This window comes from Eucalyptus grandis, chromosome 4 (assembly GCF_016545825.1).
Source record: "Eucalyptus grandis isolate ANBG69807.140 chromosome 4, ASM1654582v1, whole genome shotgun sequence".
NCBI classification, from domain to species: domain Eukaryota; kingdom Viridiplantae; phylum Streptophyta; class Magnoliopsida; order Myrtales; family Myrtaceae; genus Eucalyptus; species Eucalyptus grandis.
The window spans coordinates 5,159,795-5,181,260 of record NC_052615.1 but is presented as its reverse complement, the minus strand read 5'-3'; the positions used below and the strand labels follow the sequence as shown (position 1 = coordinate 5,181,260).

General features: G+C 36.6%; 1 protein-coding gene across 1 annotated transcript; it reads right to left on the bottom strand.

Moving 5' to 3' along the window:
• Window positions 1-3,565: 3,565 nt before the first annotated feature.
• On the bottom strand, window positions 3,566-6,814 carry LOC104442522 (probable LRR receptor-like serine/threonine-protein kinase At3g47570). Its single transcript, XM_039310649.1, has 2 exons — window positions 4,129-6,814; window positions 3,566-3,966 (listed from the first exon to the last, which is right to left on the bottom strand). Exons 1-2 carry the CDS (start codon window positions 6,812-6,814, stop codon window positions 3,566-3,568), a joined length of 3,087 nt encoding a protein of 1,028 aa, XP_039166583.1.
• Between the last annotated feature and the right edge of the window lie 14,652 nt (window positions 6,815-21,466).

Sequence of the window (21,466 nt, the reverse complement as noted above, 5' to 3'; positions counted from 1 at the left end):
GAAACATATGAAAATATACTTAAGGTGACTTGTCATATTATATAAATATTGATTCAATATCCATTGTCTCGTGTATATTATCTAGGGTTATCAAATGGATGGGTTGGGTCAAAAATGATCCAACCCATATTGGTGCCTCGTCATTTTTCTGTGGGCACCACGTCAGCATGTCGCGCGCGGAAATTGGCTGGATTCTGATTAAGGTAGTGACATTTACAAGAACTGCAATTTCGTACATTGAGTTTCTTTATGGGTCCCGTCGGACCACATACCGTTTATGCCAGTTCCTATTTTTTTTGGCTATAGCTGGTTGTCATAACTAATGGCATTTACGGGAAGAAGCTGGTCCCGGCGATCGGGGAAGAAACAAACGCGGTTGGAGCTGTCATTGAGGGTGGCAAGGTGAGGCCGAAGCACGGCTGCGGCCTGGGTCGCGCACTAAGGACGCGAAGCCCAGAAGAGCGAGAAAACAAGGGCTCTTGGTCAGCAGCGGTGGTTCTCGGTGTCGCTAGCCCATGCTTAGACGTTGAGGTTACAGGGAATGAGCAAACGAAGCTTTGGGGTCAGCTCCAAGACTGTTGTAGCTGAGAAAGATGGTTGGTTGGAGCTCCAAAAAACTGGTGAGCTGAAAACAGGGGACCTCGTTTGGGATCGCTGGAGGTGACACTGGCAGCTATTGACGGTCTGGAAGGGATCGGCAGCGGTTGTGATGTTGCACCGAAGGCTTCTTTGGCGGGAGACACCAAAGATGATCACGGTCACGGCTGCGTTCATGCGGAGAAGAAGATTGACAGAAACAAGGGGGAGCATGCGTGTAAATGAAGAAAATAAAAATAAAAAGTCACGTATCGACGAAGATGTATATCGGCCTCCTGTCTTAAGAAATGAACAAAAAAAAAAAGCCACTTCAATATTCCTATTAGTCATATTGAATGAAATCAAGGGAGAGATTTGACCACATCAATCTGACAAGATTTAAAACTTAATTGTAATTTTTGTTATTCTAGAATTCAGTTACACTTTTATCACATGTTTTAGGATTTTTGGCGCGTTTATTTTCAAGTTCTTTTTTGATCGATCATTGTCAATTTTAAAATCCATAAGTGAATTTTTCAGAGTATAGGGATGCTAATGATTGCCATTATGAAAATATATGGTTCTAAAACTGTTGTGATGATCAATCTAAGCCAGAGGTAGTTAGAGATGCTTTAACAAAACTTCATAAGAAAATAGTTAGAGAAATCTTTGAAGATTGAATTATGTCCCAAGAAGAAATTTCATGTTTAAATTTGAAATTACTTCTTATCTCAATTTTGATGATGCTTTGGATCCAAAAATACAAATATAATACTGTAAGAGATGATTGTGAAGATATAATTCTAAAAGAATGTAAATATAGGGTGGTTTATCACTATCAATCGTATATTTTTTCCAGAAAGTTTAGTACTGCCTCCGCTAATTTGTGAAGTTAAGCTAACCAATTTCAATTAACTAACATTAAGAAATATAAACAAAATTCAAAGAAAACATAAAATGAGTTCTGCCATTAAATTTTGATGTTTTTTATCCCAAAAAAGTTATAATTATGATAAAGTATTTCACTTTTAACTTTTGGAATCCTTACTTCATATGTCCACTTATTTAGGAGTGATCGGTTCTTGCTCAAAACTAGGAATAGACCTTGTGACTCCCGATTCCGATATTGGATCCAGAATTGGCCCAATTTATGTTTTTATATAAAAAATCAATTCTTATAGTAAAATATAAAAGTTGTATCATTGCACCACAAAAATTAATATTGGTCAAATGGTTATATTGTTATTTGTTCATCTTGAAAAAGATGGTTCGATTCCTGATGGATGCAAAACTATGTATATTTTCTCGAATAAGTTTCAAAATCGGCTTAGGAAGCTGGCAATTACTACCTTAGAATTGGGAATCAAATTAATCCTAAGCCTGTTCTAGGTTCCCGAGGCAGTGACCTGTCTACTCGGGCAGGCTTCTTTTGATGGAGCCGGTCAAAAGCTGATCTTAAGATTATGTTTTTTTGCATGAAAAATATCATTTACTTTTAAATTGTAAATCTCCAGCAATTAAAAATATATTTCTCTATATTTCTCGACAATACTTATTCTTTTATAACTTTCCCAAAGAATGTTTATACGTACTTATTAATACAGGCCGATAAATTGAGTTTTGATACACATCTTGCATAAAATTCTAGCTGATTTTGGTTATCTTTTATTAATTCATAATTATTTCTTCTAAGTTGGTCTAAGTTGGTCATTAGATTTTGTATCTTTATCAGTAACCAGCCACCAAAATTTTCAAATGAAAGATAAATAGTCTCTTAGTATGAAGTAAGAAATATTGCAAGATGCGTTTTATTGCCAAACTCATGGCAATTAATATTCTTCATATACCTGTATGAAATTCTTTCTTCCCTTCAAGAAAAATATTTATTTTCAACAGTAGAATTCATATTTGCACAAACTTATATTTCTCTTCTAGACAACACGTTAAACACACGTCTGTTCAAATTTTTAACAGATTATAATTTAAATTTGTTGAAAATAGCCTCTTTGTTATGCTACTCTTGATTTCTACTGAAAAATTTGCAGATTGCTTGCGGACATGGGCGATAAATATCAGTGACTATTAATTTAGCCATGAAATCAGTAACTTTCTACAATGAAAAATAACTTTCGACCTATTAAATTTAGTAACTTCACCACGTTAATCATCACTTTTTATATAATGGTGAAGTTTGAGCATAATGGCGACTAGTAATTTCTTGATGAAGTTAGTAATATTTAATTTTGAAAGTTGCTTATCCATGCGATTAATGAAAATGATAAAAGGGACTTTGGATATATCAATAATAAGTTACATCCATACGTGCTTAGTGCTTGTCAAAAAACCCGTGGTTAACAACTTTCCTGAAATACTAAAAAAAGATACAAGTTGCCCCCCTAAAGAAACCTAATACACAGAGCTACATTATTGGAATTAAGTGAGACTGATCCTACTGAAGCATTCTTCGACAATCTTGCTACCCGCACCGACCACCGATACATTCCCTCGGATCGCAGCATACTAGGAGGCTGAATCCGAAAGCTACACATCCTTATTCATCCACCAGAGCAAACATATCTCTAGGAACCGAGAGCAATTCCAGACATCCTAGTACTTTCCTGTCAAGCTGCAGAAACCAAGCTTTTCTTTGAATCAAATTTCCAGTAGCTAACCGATTGCAATTCGTACTAAAACAATAAAGAAGAAGAAGAAGAAGAAGCAAATCAATTTATTTTGGATTCACTTTGATATACTATAGCACCAAAATAGAGTTTTAGTAAACTGACAGTACTCAAAAATGTATTGCAGGCCTTTTGCAAGTTTAACATATGTACAGATACGGATGGTGGAAAATAAACAACTGTCATCTTTAAAGAAATACCTTCAGTTATGTATTACCTGTACGTTTGCGTTTGCATAAACAATACAGAATGTATAGCAACGAGAGAAGATAAAAGTTTTAATAAAATTAATGCTATTAACCTGTTGTTCATTTTTGTCCGTGTAAACCCCTTGGGAAGAGTTTCTCCCTAATCTTTTGCAGCTGATTTGCGGCTCCACTGATGCACATCCGTCTTCCAGGCACTTCATCGGAGCAAGCGACTCCAATATTATATACTGTAACCAAGCACTCTTGAAATACGCCATTGCTTTCGGAGAGCCAATGCCGAGGATTGTTGGGGCTTAAATGATTCTCTCTTTCTTGAAGAAGAATGTGATCTGTAATTTTCAGCACTTGTCCAGGCAAAGCTTTAGCCACAAAACTATGAAGAGTCAAATCGTCTCTAAATATGTCATCAGTGGGACTTAACCCTGTGAACATCTCCAATAAGAGGATGCCGTAACTATAGACATCGCCTTCTCTGGAAACCTCACATCCCATTGCATATTCTGTGACAAATGTAGATCATAGTTCTGGTGAAATTTGGAGTACGGATCATTAAAGTCGAATGTAATGGGCGTAAGAGGTATCTTGTAGCTACCAAACTCACAAAAAGACCCATAAACATTTTTTTACCAAAATAAACTTTCTTAATTTAAAAGAGAGATAACCTGGTGGAGCATAACCAATTGTTCCTCTTATGCCCATTGAGCTCATCTGATTAGCCACGGTATCACTGGATGATCCAAGGAGGAACTTTGCCAATCCGAAGTCACCAACATGAGCAACCATCTCAACATCTAAGAGGACATTGCTTGGCTTTAGATCACAATGAACGATGGGGATGTGGCACTGGTGATGAAGATAATCCAATGCAGAAGCAACACCAATAGCAACATTTATCCTTTGAAAGGAATTCAATTTTTGGATAGGTTCATTCCCGTGAGATGGTGTTGGGTTTGGGTGTAGCCACCTTTCTAGGCTTCCCCTTTCCATGTACTCATAAACTAAGGCCTTAAAATCATTTTGCTGATAATCAATACCTGAGCAAACTGTCACTATCTTTAGAAGATTTCGATGTCTGATGTTCTTTAATGTCTCGCACTCCGCCATGAAGCTCTTTAGAGCATCTCGATGCAATAAATGAAGCACCTTCACAGCAACAGTTGTACCATTCTCCTCAAGTGTTCCCTTGTAAATAGAACCAAAGCTTCCAACACCGATCAAATTCATTGAACTAAAACCATCGGTTGATTCTAGGAGTGTTTGATAAGATATGTGTGGCCACGAATCCTCTATGGAAGTTGAAATTGGTTCTTTTACTGTCTTCTTCAACCAGCAAAGATACAAGAAAACTAGAGTAAGAGCTATTCCAAGAATGCCAAAAATAACACAAACCGACAATACCAATATATGGATTTTTCTTCTCTTGGAGCTCATGGAGATGCACTTGGGGAGGTGGAATGCTGGCAATCCCCCACAAAGTGCATCGTTGCCAATTATCGAAGTCATGGTAGCATTCTTAAATACTCCTTCATGTGGTAGCATGCCTTCAAAGTTATTATAAGACAAATTCAAAAGTTTTAAGGAACGAAATAACACTAAGAAGTCTGGAATTTGACCTGACAAATTGTTGCGTGAAAGATCTAGTTCTTCAATGCCTCGTAACGATTTGATCGATTGAGGAATGGACCCGTGGAAGAAGTTACCCCCCATTCTTAGCATTGTCAATCCAGTGCAATCCCCTAAACTATTTGGGATTTCACCTACCAACATATTGTTAAAGATGTCCAACTCAGTTAGAGTCCTCAAGTTCCCTACTTCTGTGGGTAGAACCCCACTTAGATGGTTCTGAGACAAGTCCAGATAGATTGTTATCGATGAGAGACCTATGAGTTGTGGGGGTATGGTACTGCTAAGATTGTTAATAGAAAGATCAAGCCACTGGAGAGATTGACACTTCGATAGATGCGAAGGAATTTGCCCATGAAAGTTGTTCGAACCAAGACTTAATCCGATCAACTTGGTTAGATTTCCTAAAGAAGTGGGGATTGTCCCTCTCAGCTTGTTACTGCCTAATTGCAATACCACTAGATTTTGTAAATTCCCGAAATTTGAAGGGACCTCACCTGAAAACTGGTTGAGAAACATACTTAGTACATTCAAGTTGACTAGATTTCCAATCTCTCTAGGAATCTCACCAAACATTAGGTTCTCGCTCACACCGAATGACCATAGAGTGCTCGAGAAATTACCTATGCATTTGGGTAATGCCCCGCCGAGCCTGTTCTTATCAATTGCGAAGTACTCTAATCCGGTGGAGTTTGTCAATGAGCATACAAAGCTCAAGTCTTCAGAATTTCCACTTCCTAGCTGGTTATCAAAGATGGCAAAACGCCAAAGCTCAGGCATATTTCCGAAAGAAGGCACTTTCCCTGAAAGCTTGTTCATTGCGGATTGAAAAAACTCTAGGTTTGTCCAATTGGACACTGAGGGAGGAATCGGTCCCTCAAATTGGTTCCTGCCAATGCTAAAATATTGAATATTTGGGAGTGTCAAGCCTATGTCTGCAGGAAGACTCCCCTGCATCTGGTTATCTGTAACGTCAAACCAAAATATATAAGAGAGATTGAGTAATGAGGATGGAATTGTGCCGGACAATCTATTTCCTTGGACACCTATAGCTAATAAATTTGCCAGGCTACCTAGAACATTGGGAATGCTCCCGTCCAAGTTATTTCCCGTGAGTTCAAGAACCTGCAGTGAAGACAAGTTTCCAAAGGAGGAAGGCACATTCCCAGAGAGTGCATTTTCATAAAAAGACAAATATTGTAGCTTGGACAATGAACCGAGTTCTGTGGGAATTACTCCAGTTAGTTGGTTGTATGCAATGGTGAGGGTTACAAGTTTTGAGCAACCTGACACGTTTCTGGGAATTTCTTCGGACAGTGAATTGTTGTCTATCTGTAGCAAGAGTAGGCGGCGCAATCGCCCGACTTGTGGAGGGATTTCTCCAATGAGACTATTATTTGAGAGATAAAATTTTCTCAAGAAGCTTAGGTTTCCGATATGAGGAGAGATGGACCCTGAGAGTCCTAGCGAGTACAAGTCTAGGACTGCGACCCTCTGGTGTCTCAGGTTGCATATAACACCGTACCAGTGGCAAAATCCAACGGTGTTGTTCCATGAGTCAAGCACCCTATAAGGGTCTTTGACTGTGGCCTTAAACATGAGGAGTGCGAGTTTGTCGGTTTCATTCGTGGAGGAGGAGATGAGGACAAGGTACAATGCAAGCACAAGGGAGAGAGGGAAACGGCATGGCTGTAACTGCGCAAAACTGAAGTGCGCAAGCTCCATAGCTCAACCAGAAGTGGGTAGATATGAAAGGAGGGACCGTAAGAGGAAACGAGAGATGTGGCAAGTGTTGATGCAAACCGCGAAGAGATTTATAAGGAGGGGAGGAGTCTGATGGAGAGAATTTTCAATGGCCTTTCTAGTTTTCCTTTTTCCATGTCGCAGACAAAGCCAAAACAACGACGAATGAGTAGCTGTCAACCGTCAAACCCCTGACCTTGGCTCCAACACTAAACGCATTGGACAAGTTGCACTACTTTTTCCTCCAAACTATCACAAGTAAATGATATTGACTCTTTAGCCAGTGTTCCTAACCATCCATTGGTTTTTGCTTAGTCCCCCGTGATGATAATACATAAAAATCATAGTGAAAATTCTATATGGCTTATCCTTTAAATTCAGCCCGCTTCAAATTAGGATGACTAATCCAACCAATCTATTAGGGAGGGGGGGCAAAAGTCTTGCTTATATTTTCTTTTGAATTGAAACCATTTTATCGGTTGGATCAATCACAATAGTCGGATGGAAAACCGGGCCGATGGGGGGAAAAAGTCTTGCTTATATTTACTTTTGGGTTGAGCTCGTTTTACGGGTTAGTAGTTAGGTGAAAAATTGGGGAAGCTCAATGGTTGGGATGTTGACTTCAAGTCAATCGCTTTTTTGACCTTCGTCCATCGTTAATACTCTGAATTATGTACATGAGAAAGTGGCCATTTGATGTGGGAGCTAGGATGTCACCGTGCCACAGCCACAATGGCTTCTCCTCCCACGCTCCTATTACATATTTCATTTTCCTTTCCTTTGGACTTATTTTTTGAATTTTGGAACACACATTCTAATTTATATTCTTATTTTCCGAATTTTGGAACACACATTCTAATTTATATTTTTATTTTCCGAATTTTGGAACACATTCTAATTTATATTCTTTTTAAACTTTTCTCTATTTGCCACATGGAATGCCACATAGGACGCCATTGTAGTGCTTCACAATAATTTTTTCACGGCCACATCGGCATTTTCATTTAAGTAAAAGAAGAGAGAGTAAAAAGAAAGAGTATATGACTCAAGAGCCCAATTGCCCCAAAAACAGATTCGGGGACCTGATTGCACAAATTTGAAATGTTTTGGGATTACCTCGCATTTTTTCCTCACAAAATAATGAAAATAGCAAGTCTCGAAAAGGGTAGTGCAGAAGAATTTGCACTTGCCCTCGCTAGAGAAATCCGATACACAAAAGTTAACTGATTGGAATTAAGTGAGACTGATTATACTAAAGCATACAAGGATAGTACCTACTACGCACATTAAGCGTTGATACGTATCCTTGAACCGCCGCATTCTAGAAGGCCGAACCTAAAAGCTATATCACCTTATTCACCCACCAAAGCGATAATGTTGCCTCTATCTGACTAAACATAGCTCTAGGAAGAGAGCAATTTGTGACATCCAATTATTTTGTGCTTCAACTAAGCTAACAGAGAGCCATTGTTCCTAGTCAAATTACAGAACTCAAGCTTTCGTTGGATATTTTATTTTTTCGTGATAACCCTTTTAATTTTATTCATCAAAATATTTTATTTTTTTGTGATAACCCTTTTAATATATTTTTTGATATTTGATTGTTGTTTGTTAAAAGGGTTATCACTAAAAATCCTAAGTTGTCCCATCTGTGACAAATCTACCCCAAGCTAAGTTTTTTCTAACAAAAAACCCTAAACTAGTTCACTTGTGACAAATTTGTTAAATTTTACCTTTAAATTGTTGAGTTGGAGAACATGTGACAGTTAACAAGTGTACCAATTTAGATTTTGCCATTTGTTTGTCACAGATGTATCAATTTAGGATTTTTTAAGGTTAAAAAGTTGATTTGTGGTAAATTTGTCACATATGTACTAGTTTGGGCTTTTTGATGATTAAGAGTGCGTTTCGTAACGCTTCTGCTCTCGGGAATAATTTTTGTTTAGAAACATTTTTTTCTATTTCCGTTCTCGGGAACAATTTTTGAGCATTTTAAGGCGTTTGGTAACTGCAAAAAAAATTCTATTTCAGAGCAGAAATGCGTTTGATACGACCCCAAATATTTTTGTGACTCAAAATTTCTTTTAATTTATTAATAATTTTATTACATTTTTCTTTTTTCTTTTTCTTCTCCTTTCTTTAGCCGGTCATTAGCCTTGGCCATTGCTGGCCGGCAACTGGCCAAATGAGGGCCGGCGAGGTCGTCGGCCTCAAGGATGCCTTGCCAGCCACCGGCAAGGTCCCCTCAGGCCTCGCCTTGGCTGGGGGCAAGGTCGGCGTCGTCGTGGCTAGGTGAGGCCCTCCCCAGTGATGCCGGCCTTGTGGTGGCTGAGTGAGATCGACCTCTCTGGTGGCTAGGCAAGGCTCAGTCTCGTCAGATCTGGATGAGGTTGAGCCCCGCCCAACCACAACGAGGCTCAGGGGACCTCAACGGTGGCCGGTGAGGTTGCCGAGCCTTATATGGCCCGTCGTTGGCCATCACCCTAGCCAACGACCAGCTAAAGGGAAGAAGAGAGGAAGAAAGTAAAAGAAAAGAGAGAATGCTTATTTATTGAGTTGTGTTCGAGAACAAGAAGCACCTTTCTTTTTTTTTTTGGTTCCAAATCTGTTCTCAGCAAAATAAAAAATTGCCAAACACATTTTTGTTCCATTTTTGTTCTTGGGGGGGGGGGACAGAAACACTTATTCTCAGGAGTATTACCAACCATACCTTAACAAATTAATTTGGGGTAAATTAATCACGAATATATCAATTGGTGGTTTTTGGTGGTATTAACCCTTGTTAAAATTAAGATGTGGTTCTTATAATTTAAATCAGTACTAGTATTTCTAGCCAAATGATATTAATAAGTGTGCCCTTCCTCCATTTTACATTCAAAATTTCATGGCCTTCAAATTAATTATGCTACTGGATTTTTTTTTCAAGTTAATCTATAAACGAAATTAAGATATTCTATTTTGAATTCGTACTATGTGGAAATTAGAAACGTATCTTATCAACTTGCTTTATCACTTGTCCTAGCAGGAGTACTCAACGCTTTCCATGTATTTATGTTGCGAAAGTATACTCCTACTCCTAGTCCTAATAATGTCGTTCATTACGGGACCCTACAAAATTCAAGAAAACATGACTTAAAAGTTGCAAGACCAAGCATTGCGGCATCCCACCATTCCTTATGTGAAGGGCAATAACAAAATTATAGTGAAAGACAGGTGGCATGAGAGCTAGAGAAAGAAGAAGAATGGAGTGAAGCTATACTTATATTTTGGAGAATACTACTATTTAATAAGGTAAATGGTAGATAGGGAAATTGGATTTCTACCCTTAGGTCAAAGGGATAATTACGGTTGTAATTAGAAGGACTTATATACACACAGGCATCATTTCCCCCTCATTTGCATTATCCCACAAATCCAACACAATAAGAGTAATAGAGCATTCTCTCCCAAAACACTTCTCTCTTTTGAGTTTCTCTCTACGATCCTAGGTGAGCCAAGTGTTGGAAGTTTGTTTGTAAAACAAACTAAGTGTGTGCATCCTTGTCCCACATAGGAAAAGTGGAAGGAGGTGGGCCAATTAATAAGTGTGAGCGTTCTCTAATGTGTTTAAAGAAAAAAAGATTGGGTGTAGGAGCCCCACAATACCTGCGTGCGGGTACGCAAATGATTGCGTGATTTTGGCATAATTATTAGGCGCACTTTGCATGCTTGCGCACTTGCACCTTAATTAACACTAACCCCTTCATTTTATTTTATTTCGTATTGTTATCTTATTAACCTTTATTATTTCAAAGTTTATTTATTTATTTATTAAGTATTTTTAGAAATTATGAAATTTCGAAGTAAAATAATATGTTATTTATTATTATTTTTATTATTTCGAATTTTTATGTGTCTTTTCAAGACAATTTTTGGAAATTACACTTGTTCAGTTTGCCATAATTCCCGAAAGGTTGCATTTGTTCATTTTGCAACTCCTTCCGAGCGAAGAAATACCTTTGTTCAATTTGCAACATTTCGCAAAGAGTTGCCCATGATTCTTTGAGATCGATATATATCGGTTTTTTTTGGATGAATGAGCATGAGATCAATTATGAGTCTTCTTTCCAAAACTACAACCATCTTTTCAATCGTTTCTGTCACGACCCCAACTCCATCTCTAGGGTCACGAGCGACAGGGGTTATTTTTGTGACGTCCTAGGCACATCGTCGTCCCATTTTTTTATCTTTTCATTAAGCACATGTGGAAGTGTTACAAACAACACCCAGACAACAATAAGCAACAAGGAAAACAACCACTTGCAAATATACAATAACATCAGTTACATTTACAAGTCCCATTGTCATGAGCCATTATATTTACAACCACTACATTTTCTACGTTTCAAAGATCGGGTAAACCTTAGCTCCTCTAGCAAGACTGCAACTCCAGCACTAATGGGAGACCTCAATGCCTATAATTCTGAAAAATGATGAGGTGAGTCGTGGACTCAATTAGTAAAACCCCTAATTCTCTACTAGGAAGACATCTCATCATCAAAATCCAATAGGTACAACACTCACAATGCAATGTCGATGGCAGATTAATAGCAAACTTATTGCTATGCTTGACTACATGCAGATGTCCATCACCACATACTTCAATGCATGCTTACCTTTAGCATATCAATGAACATATCAACATATCATTCTTATGCATATATCGGCACTCATGCAAATTCATTTACCGTCGTTTTATCTCAACCAGGCCCTCCCGGTTCAATCGAGGCATCCAGCTTCAAGCTAGGCATCCTAGCTCAACTAGGGCATCTCTGCTCAACCATGGCATCCTGGCGCTAGCTCACCAAGGCATCCGGGCTCAACCTAGGCATCCTGACTCAATCAAGGCATTTCGGGGCTAGCTTACCCAATGCATCTGGGCTCAACCCAAGGATCCTGGCTCAACTAAGGCATCCCGTTCAATTAACGAGGCATCGCCGCCAATGCTATGTGGCGATGGACGCTTTTTCCTCTTTAGGTGCATCATATAAGTACATCACACAAGCCGGTTCTTCATCTTTCATCTTAGCCAATGCATACAAAGCCCGATGGTGTGAACGCATTCAATCACGCGAACATGAGCACACCATACAAAAAAACATTACAACAAACATGCAGTTTACACGGGTGAGCACACTACTAAACTCAACGACGTAGGCTATCGTCCTAGCTAAGAGTGGGAGATTTTATTTACATTCGATAAACCTCGATAAACTATAGGTGATTTTATCAATAGAGAGTTGTTCAACGAGGCGGTGAGTGAGGGTGCGTTTGGTTCAGCATTTTGAAAGCCCATTGGAAAAATGCAAAACAGTTTAGCTTAAAGGATTTTAGGCAAATGCAAAGGCCATTTGGTAAACTATGCTTTGAGAAGCAACTTTGAGACAAATATTGTTTGGTAGAAAACACATTTGAAAAGCTCTTTGGGTAATTAATATTTGTTTTTTTTTAAATTTTATTTGTTTAAAATTGAAAAAAATGTATCCAACTTTTTAAATATAAAATTTGACAATAATACTAAAAAATCGAATACATATATATAATTTTTAAAAAAAAAAAAAAGACCAAATCCTTCCATGAAATATTTTAATTTTAATTTGTTTAAAATTGAAAAAATAATGTATGCAACTTTTTAAATATAAATTTGAAAATAATGCTAAAAAATCAAATACATATATATATATATATATATTTTAAAAAAAAGACTAAACCCTTTATCAGAATTTTTAAATTTTTAATTGTTTAAAATTGAAAAAAATAATATATGCAAATTTTTAAATATAAATTTTAACAATAATACTAAAAATTTGAATACATATATATATTTAAAAAAATAGACCAAACCCTTCATCAGAATTTGTTAATTTTTATTTGCGTAAAATTGAAAAAAATGATGTATGCAAATTTTTAAATATAAATTTTCACAATAATGTTAAAAAAATCAAATTCATAGATATATTTATTTTAAAAAAGACCAAATCCTTCGTCGAAATTTATAAATTTTTATTTGTTTAAAATTGAAAAAAATAATGTAAGCAAATTTTTAAAATATAAATTTGAAAATAATGCTAAAAAATCAAATACATATAAATATATTAATTTTTTTCTTAAAAAAAAAAGAGACCAAACCCTCCATCAGAATTTATAATATTTAATTGTTTAAAGTTAAAAAAATAATGTATGCAACTTTATAAATATAAATTTTGACAATAGTACTAAAAAAATCAAATACATATATATTTTTAAAAAGACCAAATCCTTCGTCGAAATTTTTGAATTTTTTTTTTAAATTTGAAAAATAATGTATGCGAATTTTTAAATATAAAATTGAAAATAATACTAAGAAATCAAATATATATATATAATTTAAAAAAACACAAACCCTTTGTTGGAATTTTTTAATTTTTATTTGTTGAAAATTGAAAAAAAATAATGTAAGCAAGTTTTTAAATATAAATTTTGACAATAGTGCTAAAAAAACGAAAATATATAAATATTTTTTAAATACCAAAATATATTTAATTTTTTTTAGCATTTATATATATTTGATTGTTGTAGCATTATTTTGGCATTTAAAAAAAATAATAATGAGGACAAAATCAGAATTTTGAAGAATGAGTGAGGATAGTTTTGGAAGAAAAAAATAAGTTTGAGCATTTGGCCAAATGCTCAAAACTCAAAGTTAGTCCTTACTAGCATTGGGCTTTCAGCCTTCTCAATGCTGGCTTTCACTTGAAAGCTACATCAAAATGGTTGCCAAACGGTCCAGAATTTCTTCAAAGGGCTTTAGAGGCTAAAAGCCCATTGGGAATACTGAACCAAACGCACCCTGAGAAAGGTTGAGGAGAGAGAGAGGGCGACGGTGAGAAGGCATGAGAGAAGAGAGTGTAAGTGAGGGAGACAGATGAGATGGTGTGTGTGGTATTGGAGGGAATGCCTTTATTTTTAGGTAAATCTCTCATCATTACCCTTCCAAATAGACCAATATGTTTTCTTTGGATGGCAAGCCTAGGTTGGTAAGGTGGCAAGGCTAAGGAGAAAGATGTGGCTAGCCTAATCCCTAGGGCCACATTTGTTCCTTCTCTTACTGGGCCATTTGGGATTTGAGTCATCTTTGTAATGATGACTATATTAATTATGGGACATCTAAGCCTTATGACTCAACCTAGCATTAATGCACTATGGTCCAAGAGCATTTAATGCATCTTTATCCCAATCCAAGAAAACTCTAGATGGCTTGCTTCTCAAGTTGGGCGTGTGGCCCCCTTCCCTTCCAAGTTTGGCGTGTAACCTTCCATTCTAAGTCGAAAAATAGTTTCGAACAACTTTCAAAATCAGTGTCATTACCTTATCAAACGGGCTTGAAAAATTATAAAATTTTCATATTTTGTCAAGAAAATCTTAAGAAACATTTTTCATGAGAAAACTTAGCCAAATTCATGCTGTGGAAATAGCAAAAATTCACTGAACATAACCCAAGAATTCGTCCGTCGAGCAGATTCAACGGTTAGAGAGAGAGAGAGAGAGAGAGAGAGAGAGAGAGAGAGAGAGAGAGAGAGAGAGAGAGAGAGAGAGAGAGAGAGACTCATTTCGAAATCTAAATATTCACAAAACTCTTTGAAATTTTAATATGTTGTAAATATGGATGTCATTTAAAAATTTTGTGAATAAAGAATGTCCAAACTCAAAAAGGAAGATTTTATAAGAATTTAAGAAAGCAACTTGGTTACCGTTTTCACTATACTAGGCAGGTTCTGTATGGTAATTGATTGGGCCTTCGTCTCAATCATTTCACCTCAAAAAAATATGAAATTTAAGTATGTTATATAATTAGATGTTTTGAACAACTTTCATGAAGGAAGTTTCTCCAAATTTGAAGCACAAAGAGCTCTATAAAATTGAAAAGCAGGAAAGGTCCAGTAATTTCGAAAAAGTGGGAAGTCAAAACCTATAAAACTCAAAGTGGCAAGTCTATGGAGGAAATGTGGCGCCCCTAATGGTCTTCCAAGACCATCCTTCATTAATTACTTGGCCGATGATTCATCAAGCATTTAAAGTTGGAAATAACTTGTCTTCGAAGTCTCAAAGTAGAGGAAATGATGACCCTAATCTAATATAGACACATGGACATGTGATTCACCCCATTCATTAATGGCTTGTCATGATAACTATACACCTAAGCTTATGAGTCATCTTCTTTTATTAATTACTTAAGACACCTAAGCCTCCATACTCATTACTCCATTTAATGCATTTGACTCTTGTTCTTCAAGAAGATTGGCCTATCTAGCTTAGTCTTCTAATTGGGACCCAAAAAAAGGTCAAAATCGAGGATGTTATACTTTCCTAGAGATATTATGGAGAAATACTAAAATTACTATCTAGTAATCTCATTTGAGATTTTGTTGTATCTTGCAGGATATTTGCCGGTGATCATTAGCAACATTCTGGGGCAAATAAATCCTTAAAGAAAGTGATGTCACGCCTTAAAGTTCAACTTGATTGTTCTAAAGACTCGACTTCATTGTTTTACCTAATTCGAAACCATATTTGTTTCAACAATTTTAAGGATTTATTTCATTCAACAATGAAGTCCAAGCCAATCAAAGTCATGAATCAAGACATAGTCAAACTTGATCGGTTTAATGGGAGCAACTTTGTGTAAAAGCTAGTACGAGCACCTAGAGGGGGGTGAATAGGTGTAAAAACAATTTTCCGAGATAAGTGTGCAACACTAATCAACAATAGATGATGAAAAGGAAGTTAGACTCTTGCAGACTAAATGAATTACGATCAAAGTAAAAGAGTGTAGAGAAGAGAATAAGAACACAGAGTTTATAGTGGTTCGGCTTGATCCAAGCCTACGTCCACTCTTCCGCACTAACAGCCCACTGGTTGGATTTCACTATGAATCAAAATAGTTGTTACAGTAAAACTCTTCCTTGATTCCACAGTGTAGAGACTCTGCTATACTTCCTTAAGGTCTCACAATGATACAGACTCTCTTTTGAGTACAAGATTTCGCCCAACAATTTAATTGACTAAGAACAAAGAGCTTCAGACTTTGGAATTATTCTATCGTGCACACACTCGAACAACTGGAACGTCTTCCTTATATACTCCTTCATGCCATCACACCCGTTGGCACTTACCAAAGGAATTCTTCCAATCTACCCGTTGGACATAATCAATTAGGAAGATTTCGAGCTATTTAAGGAATATGACGATAGCCCACCAATCCTGCTCGCCCATACAATCAGGATCTAGGTTTCCATAAATAGAACCTTCCAAGTATACTTCGCCAATCAACAGATCCAAAATCCTTGAATCAATCTCAATTTGAATAATGGATTCCGACATGCTGTATCCAGCCAAGAGAACTTCTCCAGTCGATAGAATCAAATCCTTAACGAAACATTCAGTTCTGGATAAGTCTTCTTCGACGGTCTAGAAACTGTCAATGATGATAGACTTTGGGTCTTGAGTCTGGCAGTCCGGAGGTCTTCAGACTTTGATGAAAGAGTCTGCAAATCTTCAGACTAGACTGATGGAAACGTTTTGTCAACTTTAAAACACTTAAGGAAGTTTTCTCCAACACTTTGCTCACTGGAGGAACAAGATGATGTTCCTACTCACTGCCCTAAAAATCCTATATACTGGATCCTAACTTGGCGCCTATAGAAGATTCGAAGCCTACTATCGAGGGAGGATAGCCAAGTGCGGAAGCCGTTGAAAGCATTAACAGAAAGAAGAAGAAACGTGCGGAGGACCAATTGCTTTACTGTGGACACATTCCGAATACATTGTCAGATCATTTGTATGACTTATTCACTGAAATGAAGTCGGCCAGAGAAATTTGGAATCCATTGGAATTCAAGTACAAAGCGGAGGAGCAAGGTACTAATAAGTATCTAATCGCAATGTATTTTGATTTCAAGTTTATTGATACCAAACCCTTGTTGGAACAAGTCTATGAGTTGCAAGTGCTAGTGAATAAAATTCGCGCCTTCAAGATTGATATTCTAGAAGCTTTTCCAAGTTGTAGTAGTTATTGCAAAATTGCCTCAAAGTTGAGAAGATTATGGAAAAAGGTTGATGCACAAGTCAGAGGACATCATCTTAAAGCAAATACAGAAACATCTTTGCATTGAGGAAGAGTCACATTTACGTGATAATTATGTTTTGTATGATTCTAAGGTGAATGCTATGAAAGAGAAATGAAAAATCGGTTAGAACTTCAAAGTAAAGAGTAGGCATAAATTTAAGAGGACACAAAAGAAGAAAAAGGGTTGTTGTTTTGTTTGTTGCAAACAGGGACACTATGCCAAGGATTGCATTCATCGCAAGAGCATATCAAAGGACAAGAACATCCCAACGGAGAAGGCAGATGCCAATTTGGTTAAAGAAAATTATGTGGCCATGATTTCAAGTATGTTTTTCAACATGAAATTTTTTGAAATTAATGATGTGATGACTATGGTTTCTGAAATCAACTCTACTACTGTCCAATCCGATTGGTGGTTAGATTTTGGAGCAATAGTCCATGTGTGCAAGGAAAAATATATGTTCAAGCAATTTGAAGAAATAGTTGACTCAAATGTTCAAGAGATCCTGATGGTGAATAATGCTCTTGCAAAGGTTGCTGGAAAGGGCATTGTGGAGATAGACTTCACTTTTGGAAAGAAGATTACTCTTCTTAATAAATAACCGAAATTAGGAAAAACTTAGTTTCTATTGACTTACTTTGTAAGAGGGGGTTTCGGGTTTTGTTTGAATTTGACAAGGTTATTCTGTCAAAGAATGGGCTGTTTGTAGGAAAGGGTTATGTCAACAATGGCATGTATCAACTGAGTATCAATAATAATATTGCTAGTTCTGCTTATATTATTGAGTCATCATTTTTATGGCATAGTAAGTTGGCACATATAAATATTCGTTTTTTGAAGAATATGAAGAAGTTAGACTTGATAAATTTCAATGGCGATTTTGATAGATGTGAAATATGTGCTAAGTCTAAATTTACTAAGAAACCATTTCCTAGTATTAAGAGAAATTTGAATTCATTGGATTTGGTTCGTAGTGATATATGTGAATTCAATGGCATGCTAACATGTGGTGGTATAAGGCATTTTATTACTTTTGTGGATGATTGTAGTATGTTTTTATATGTTAATCTCATGAGGTCGAAGGATGAAGCATTTACCATATTTAAGAAATATAAGGCTGAAGTAGAAAATCAATTAGAAAGGAAAATCAAAGTTCTATGTTCAGATAGAGGTGGAGAATATTTCTTGAATGAATTCTTTTCATTTTGTGAAGAACATGTTATTATTCATCAAGTTTCGACACCATATACTTTATAACAAAATGGTTTGGTTGAAAGGAAAAATCAATCTCTTAGGGAAATGATTAATTATATGCTTTCAAATTTAAAGCTACCAATTAATCTTTAGGGAGAAGTCTTGCTTACTGTATGTTATATCTATAACAGAATACCTTCTAAAAAAAATGACATAAACCCCTATGAAGTATCGAAAGGTAAAAAATCAAATTTGTCATACTTTAAAGTGTGGGGATGTTTGGTATACTACCGAGTACCAAACCCCAAGAGAACAAAACTTGGACCTAGACCTATCCAAAGTATTTTTGTTGGATATGTTGAAAACAATAAAGCTTATAGGCTTCTTGATTTAGAGTTAGTTTACTGCTAAAAAGGCTATTCCTAAAAGGCTTGAACAAAAAGTTCGCCTATTGTAGGAAGGCATACTTATAGGAAACTGACCCTGTCTTCCTTGATTCGAAGGCATATTAGAGCCATGACTTCATTTATAATGTGATATGTTCCATGCGCTCAGTAGGTGAATCCAATGCTGAGAAGATCCTTTCCACGCCATGACTGACCCTGAGATATTAGAAGCCCAAGTTACTTTCATTTCCTCCTTATCTTCTTCATCTCTTTCAAACTTTCGTGTGTCAAATGCTTCTAAGATTGACTATCTTTATGAAGTCTCTCTTAGCGATGAAGCCAAGATCTCTGAAACTGAACTCCCTCTTATGAATCCCTATTATGCTTTTGCTAAACTTGCCTCATCATTTTCTCTCATCTGTTCTATTCGGCAACTTATTCGATAAACTCCAAAAGAAGTAAAAGAGTACGTATAGTCCTTCATGTTTGATCTGTTGAGAAAACTCCTAGTAGTTTTTGAAGTTGACAAAATTTTTCTATTTCTATTCTTATTCTCATTCTGAGGAATACTAGACTTCTGTGGAATTCTTTTAGAAGTCTGCCCACTTTGATGAAGACCCAAACTGAACTTAAGTGAAGAACGAAGAAATAATCAAACTCAGGATCATTGTTTTTCCTTCAAGGGTTTAGTACGAACAAGATATATCTAGTTTTCTGGTTGGAAATCTCACTTATCTTTTTGGACATTATTGATGAAATCAATTATGAATCGGTAAAATCAATTTGGAAGACAAGTTTATTTGGAAAGAATCTACTTATGGAAACTAAGATTCTAATTGTATGGGCGACCATGATCATCGGACTTTCATCTCAATCTTCAAACGGCTCAAGATCTCTTTGATTGATTTTGTCCAATGGGTTGATTGGAAGAATTCTTTTGAATAGTGCCAACGGTCATAAAGGCATGGAGGAGTATTTAAGGAGGTTTCTCGGGTCATTTGAAAGTATGTGTGAAAGCTAGAATTCCAAAGTCTGAAGCTTCTCAAATCACTTGTTCTTCATCAAGAGTGCTCATATGTGTATTCGAAAGAGAGAGAAACATTAAGGAGTGACTTAGTAAGAGAAAAAGAAACTCTTTACCGAGTAGTTAGTGTTATATTGCTATAATTCTCTTTCGATTCATAGTGAAATCTAGCTAGAAGGCTGTCAACGTGGGAGAGTGGACGTAGACTTAATCTAAGCCGAACCACTATAAATCTTGTGTTTATTCTCTCTTCCCTGAACTCCTTCAATTTATTTGCTATGATATTTTTTTGAGTTTCGCTATATTTTAAAACATCCTATTTGAGTCTGAATCTTTATTTGAAGTCTATTGTCTAACATACTCACTTTAAAAGAAAAATATTTTTACTGCATCTTTAGACAACTCTATTTTTACACCTATTCACCCCCATCTAGATGTTTATACTAGCTCTTTCATGATCAATTCCAGCCACTGAGAAGGAGTATTTTGTTACTCTTCAATTTCTGCCAGAATTTCCCAAACAGTGGACTTAGCAAGGATACTCCCATGTCTATTATGGAGCTGTTCGTCTTGCTCTCACTTTCTATGGCCACAAAGGCCTGCTAGTTGTAGCCAGAATGGCCCAATTGTATACTCAGTTTCTAGAATACCAGTATGCTTGTATTTGTATAGTCCAAACCACTTTAAATACTGGAACAGTCTTTGTAACCTTATATCCAAATTTTAACGTTGCTCTCTTAGACCCCCAGCTACTCTCGTTCTTAAAAGTCCAGATCCAGCTCACTGAAGCGCCCTAGATGTTGACTCTATTACAGCAACACTACAGTACTAGATGGTTTATCGAGTGCAGAACCATGCTCTTAATCTAAATTTCTAGAATGGAAATGAAGATGCTCTATTCATTTCCATGTAGAATGATCAAGCATCATGTATTCATGTTCCCAGATAGATTCCAAAGGAGAGGTTGGCCAAGCTTCTTCTAGAGACTTGGATTACCAATTATGAAAAACTACATCAGAACAACAAGTCTCTCTAGTTCTCGAACTCTGAATTTGTAAGAAAGAAAGATGGTACAGTTGCCATCAAATTTGGCAAGGAAAATGAAGAAAATCCTTCCATCTTCCAAATCATATTCATGATTGAACCATGTGTTCCGGAGTCAATCTTCGAGCTAGATCCTAAAAGGCTTGTTCAATACTTTCAGAGTAATGGAAACCTCGTTCATTACTACAAGGATCGATATGGTCTTTTTTTTTGGGACCCTTTTTGTCAGTGTTCTTACTATACAAATTCTCCTGATGAAGTAGACCCAAATGCAAGGGCAAGGTGAAAATCTGAAAAACTAAAGGATACTATATACCAAAAGCACCCGAATAGAGACCCCTCCGTTGAGACTCTTGGTGAGTGTGATAAGTTTCAATTCATGGTTTCTTATGCTCCATATCCACCATCAGAATTCACCTCGTCACCTCCTAGCTCATCAGCCTTCCACCAACCTCACCCTCTCCTCACAAAAAACTAGCTATTTCCCCATTCTACAAGCCAATCTTAAAGTGGGCAAAAAAACACCCATACCCACTTGAGGCTCTGGAAGAAGCATCATCTAGCTCTTCCATTGCTATGTTTCGGGAGGCAGGTTTTCCTCCTCTTGCTCGAGAAAGTTCAAGACTTTCGTTCCCTGCTCTAGAAGAACTCATTAATCTGCAAGAGAGATATTGTCATGTTCCAAAGATACCTGCCCTCACCAATGTAGACGAACATGGAAGATAAAAAAGAACTTCTATTGCTGAAGCCGTCCTGAACTGGCAATTAGAGACTCTCCTAACACACAATAATGCTTTCAAGTCAATTGATTCCAAACTTGTAGATGTGCTAAGAGATTTTA

What these genes read in the sequence shown, in the direction of transcription:
- LOC104442522 (XM_039310649.1), bottom strand. Translation starts at nt 6,814, where the DNA reads ATGGAGCTTGCGCACTTCAGTTTTGCGCAGTTACAGCCATGCCGTTTC. An exon ending in AATTGGTTATGCTCCACCAG is followed by an intron (nt 3,967 to 4,128) that starts GTTATCTCTCTT and finishes CATTTGTCACAG; the next exon opens with AATATGCAATGGGATGTGAG.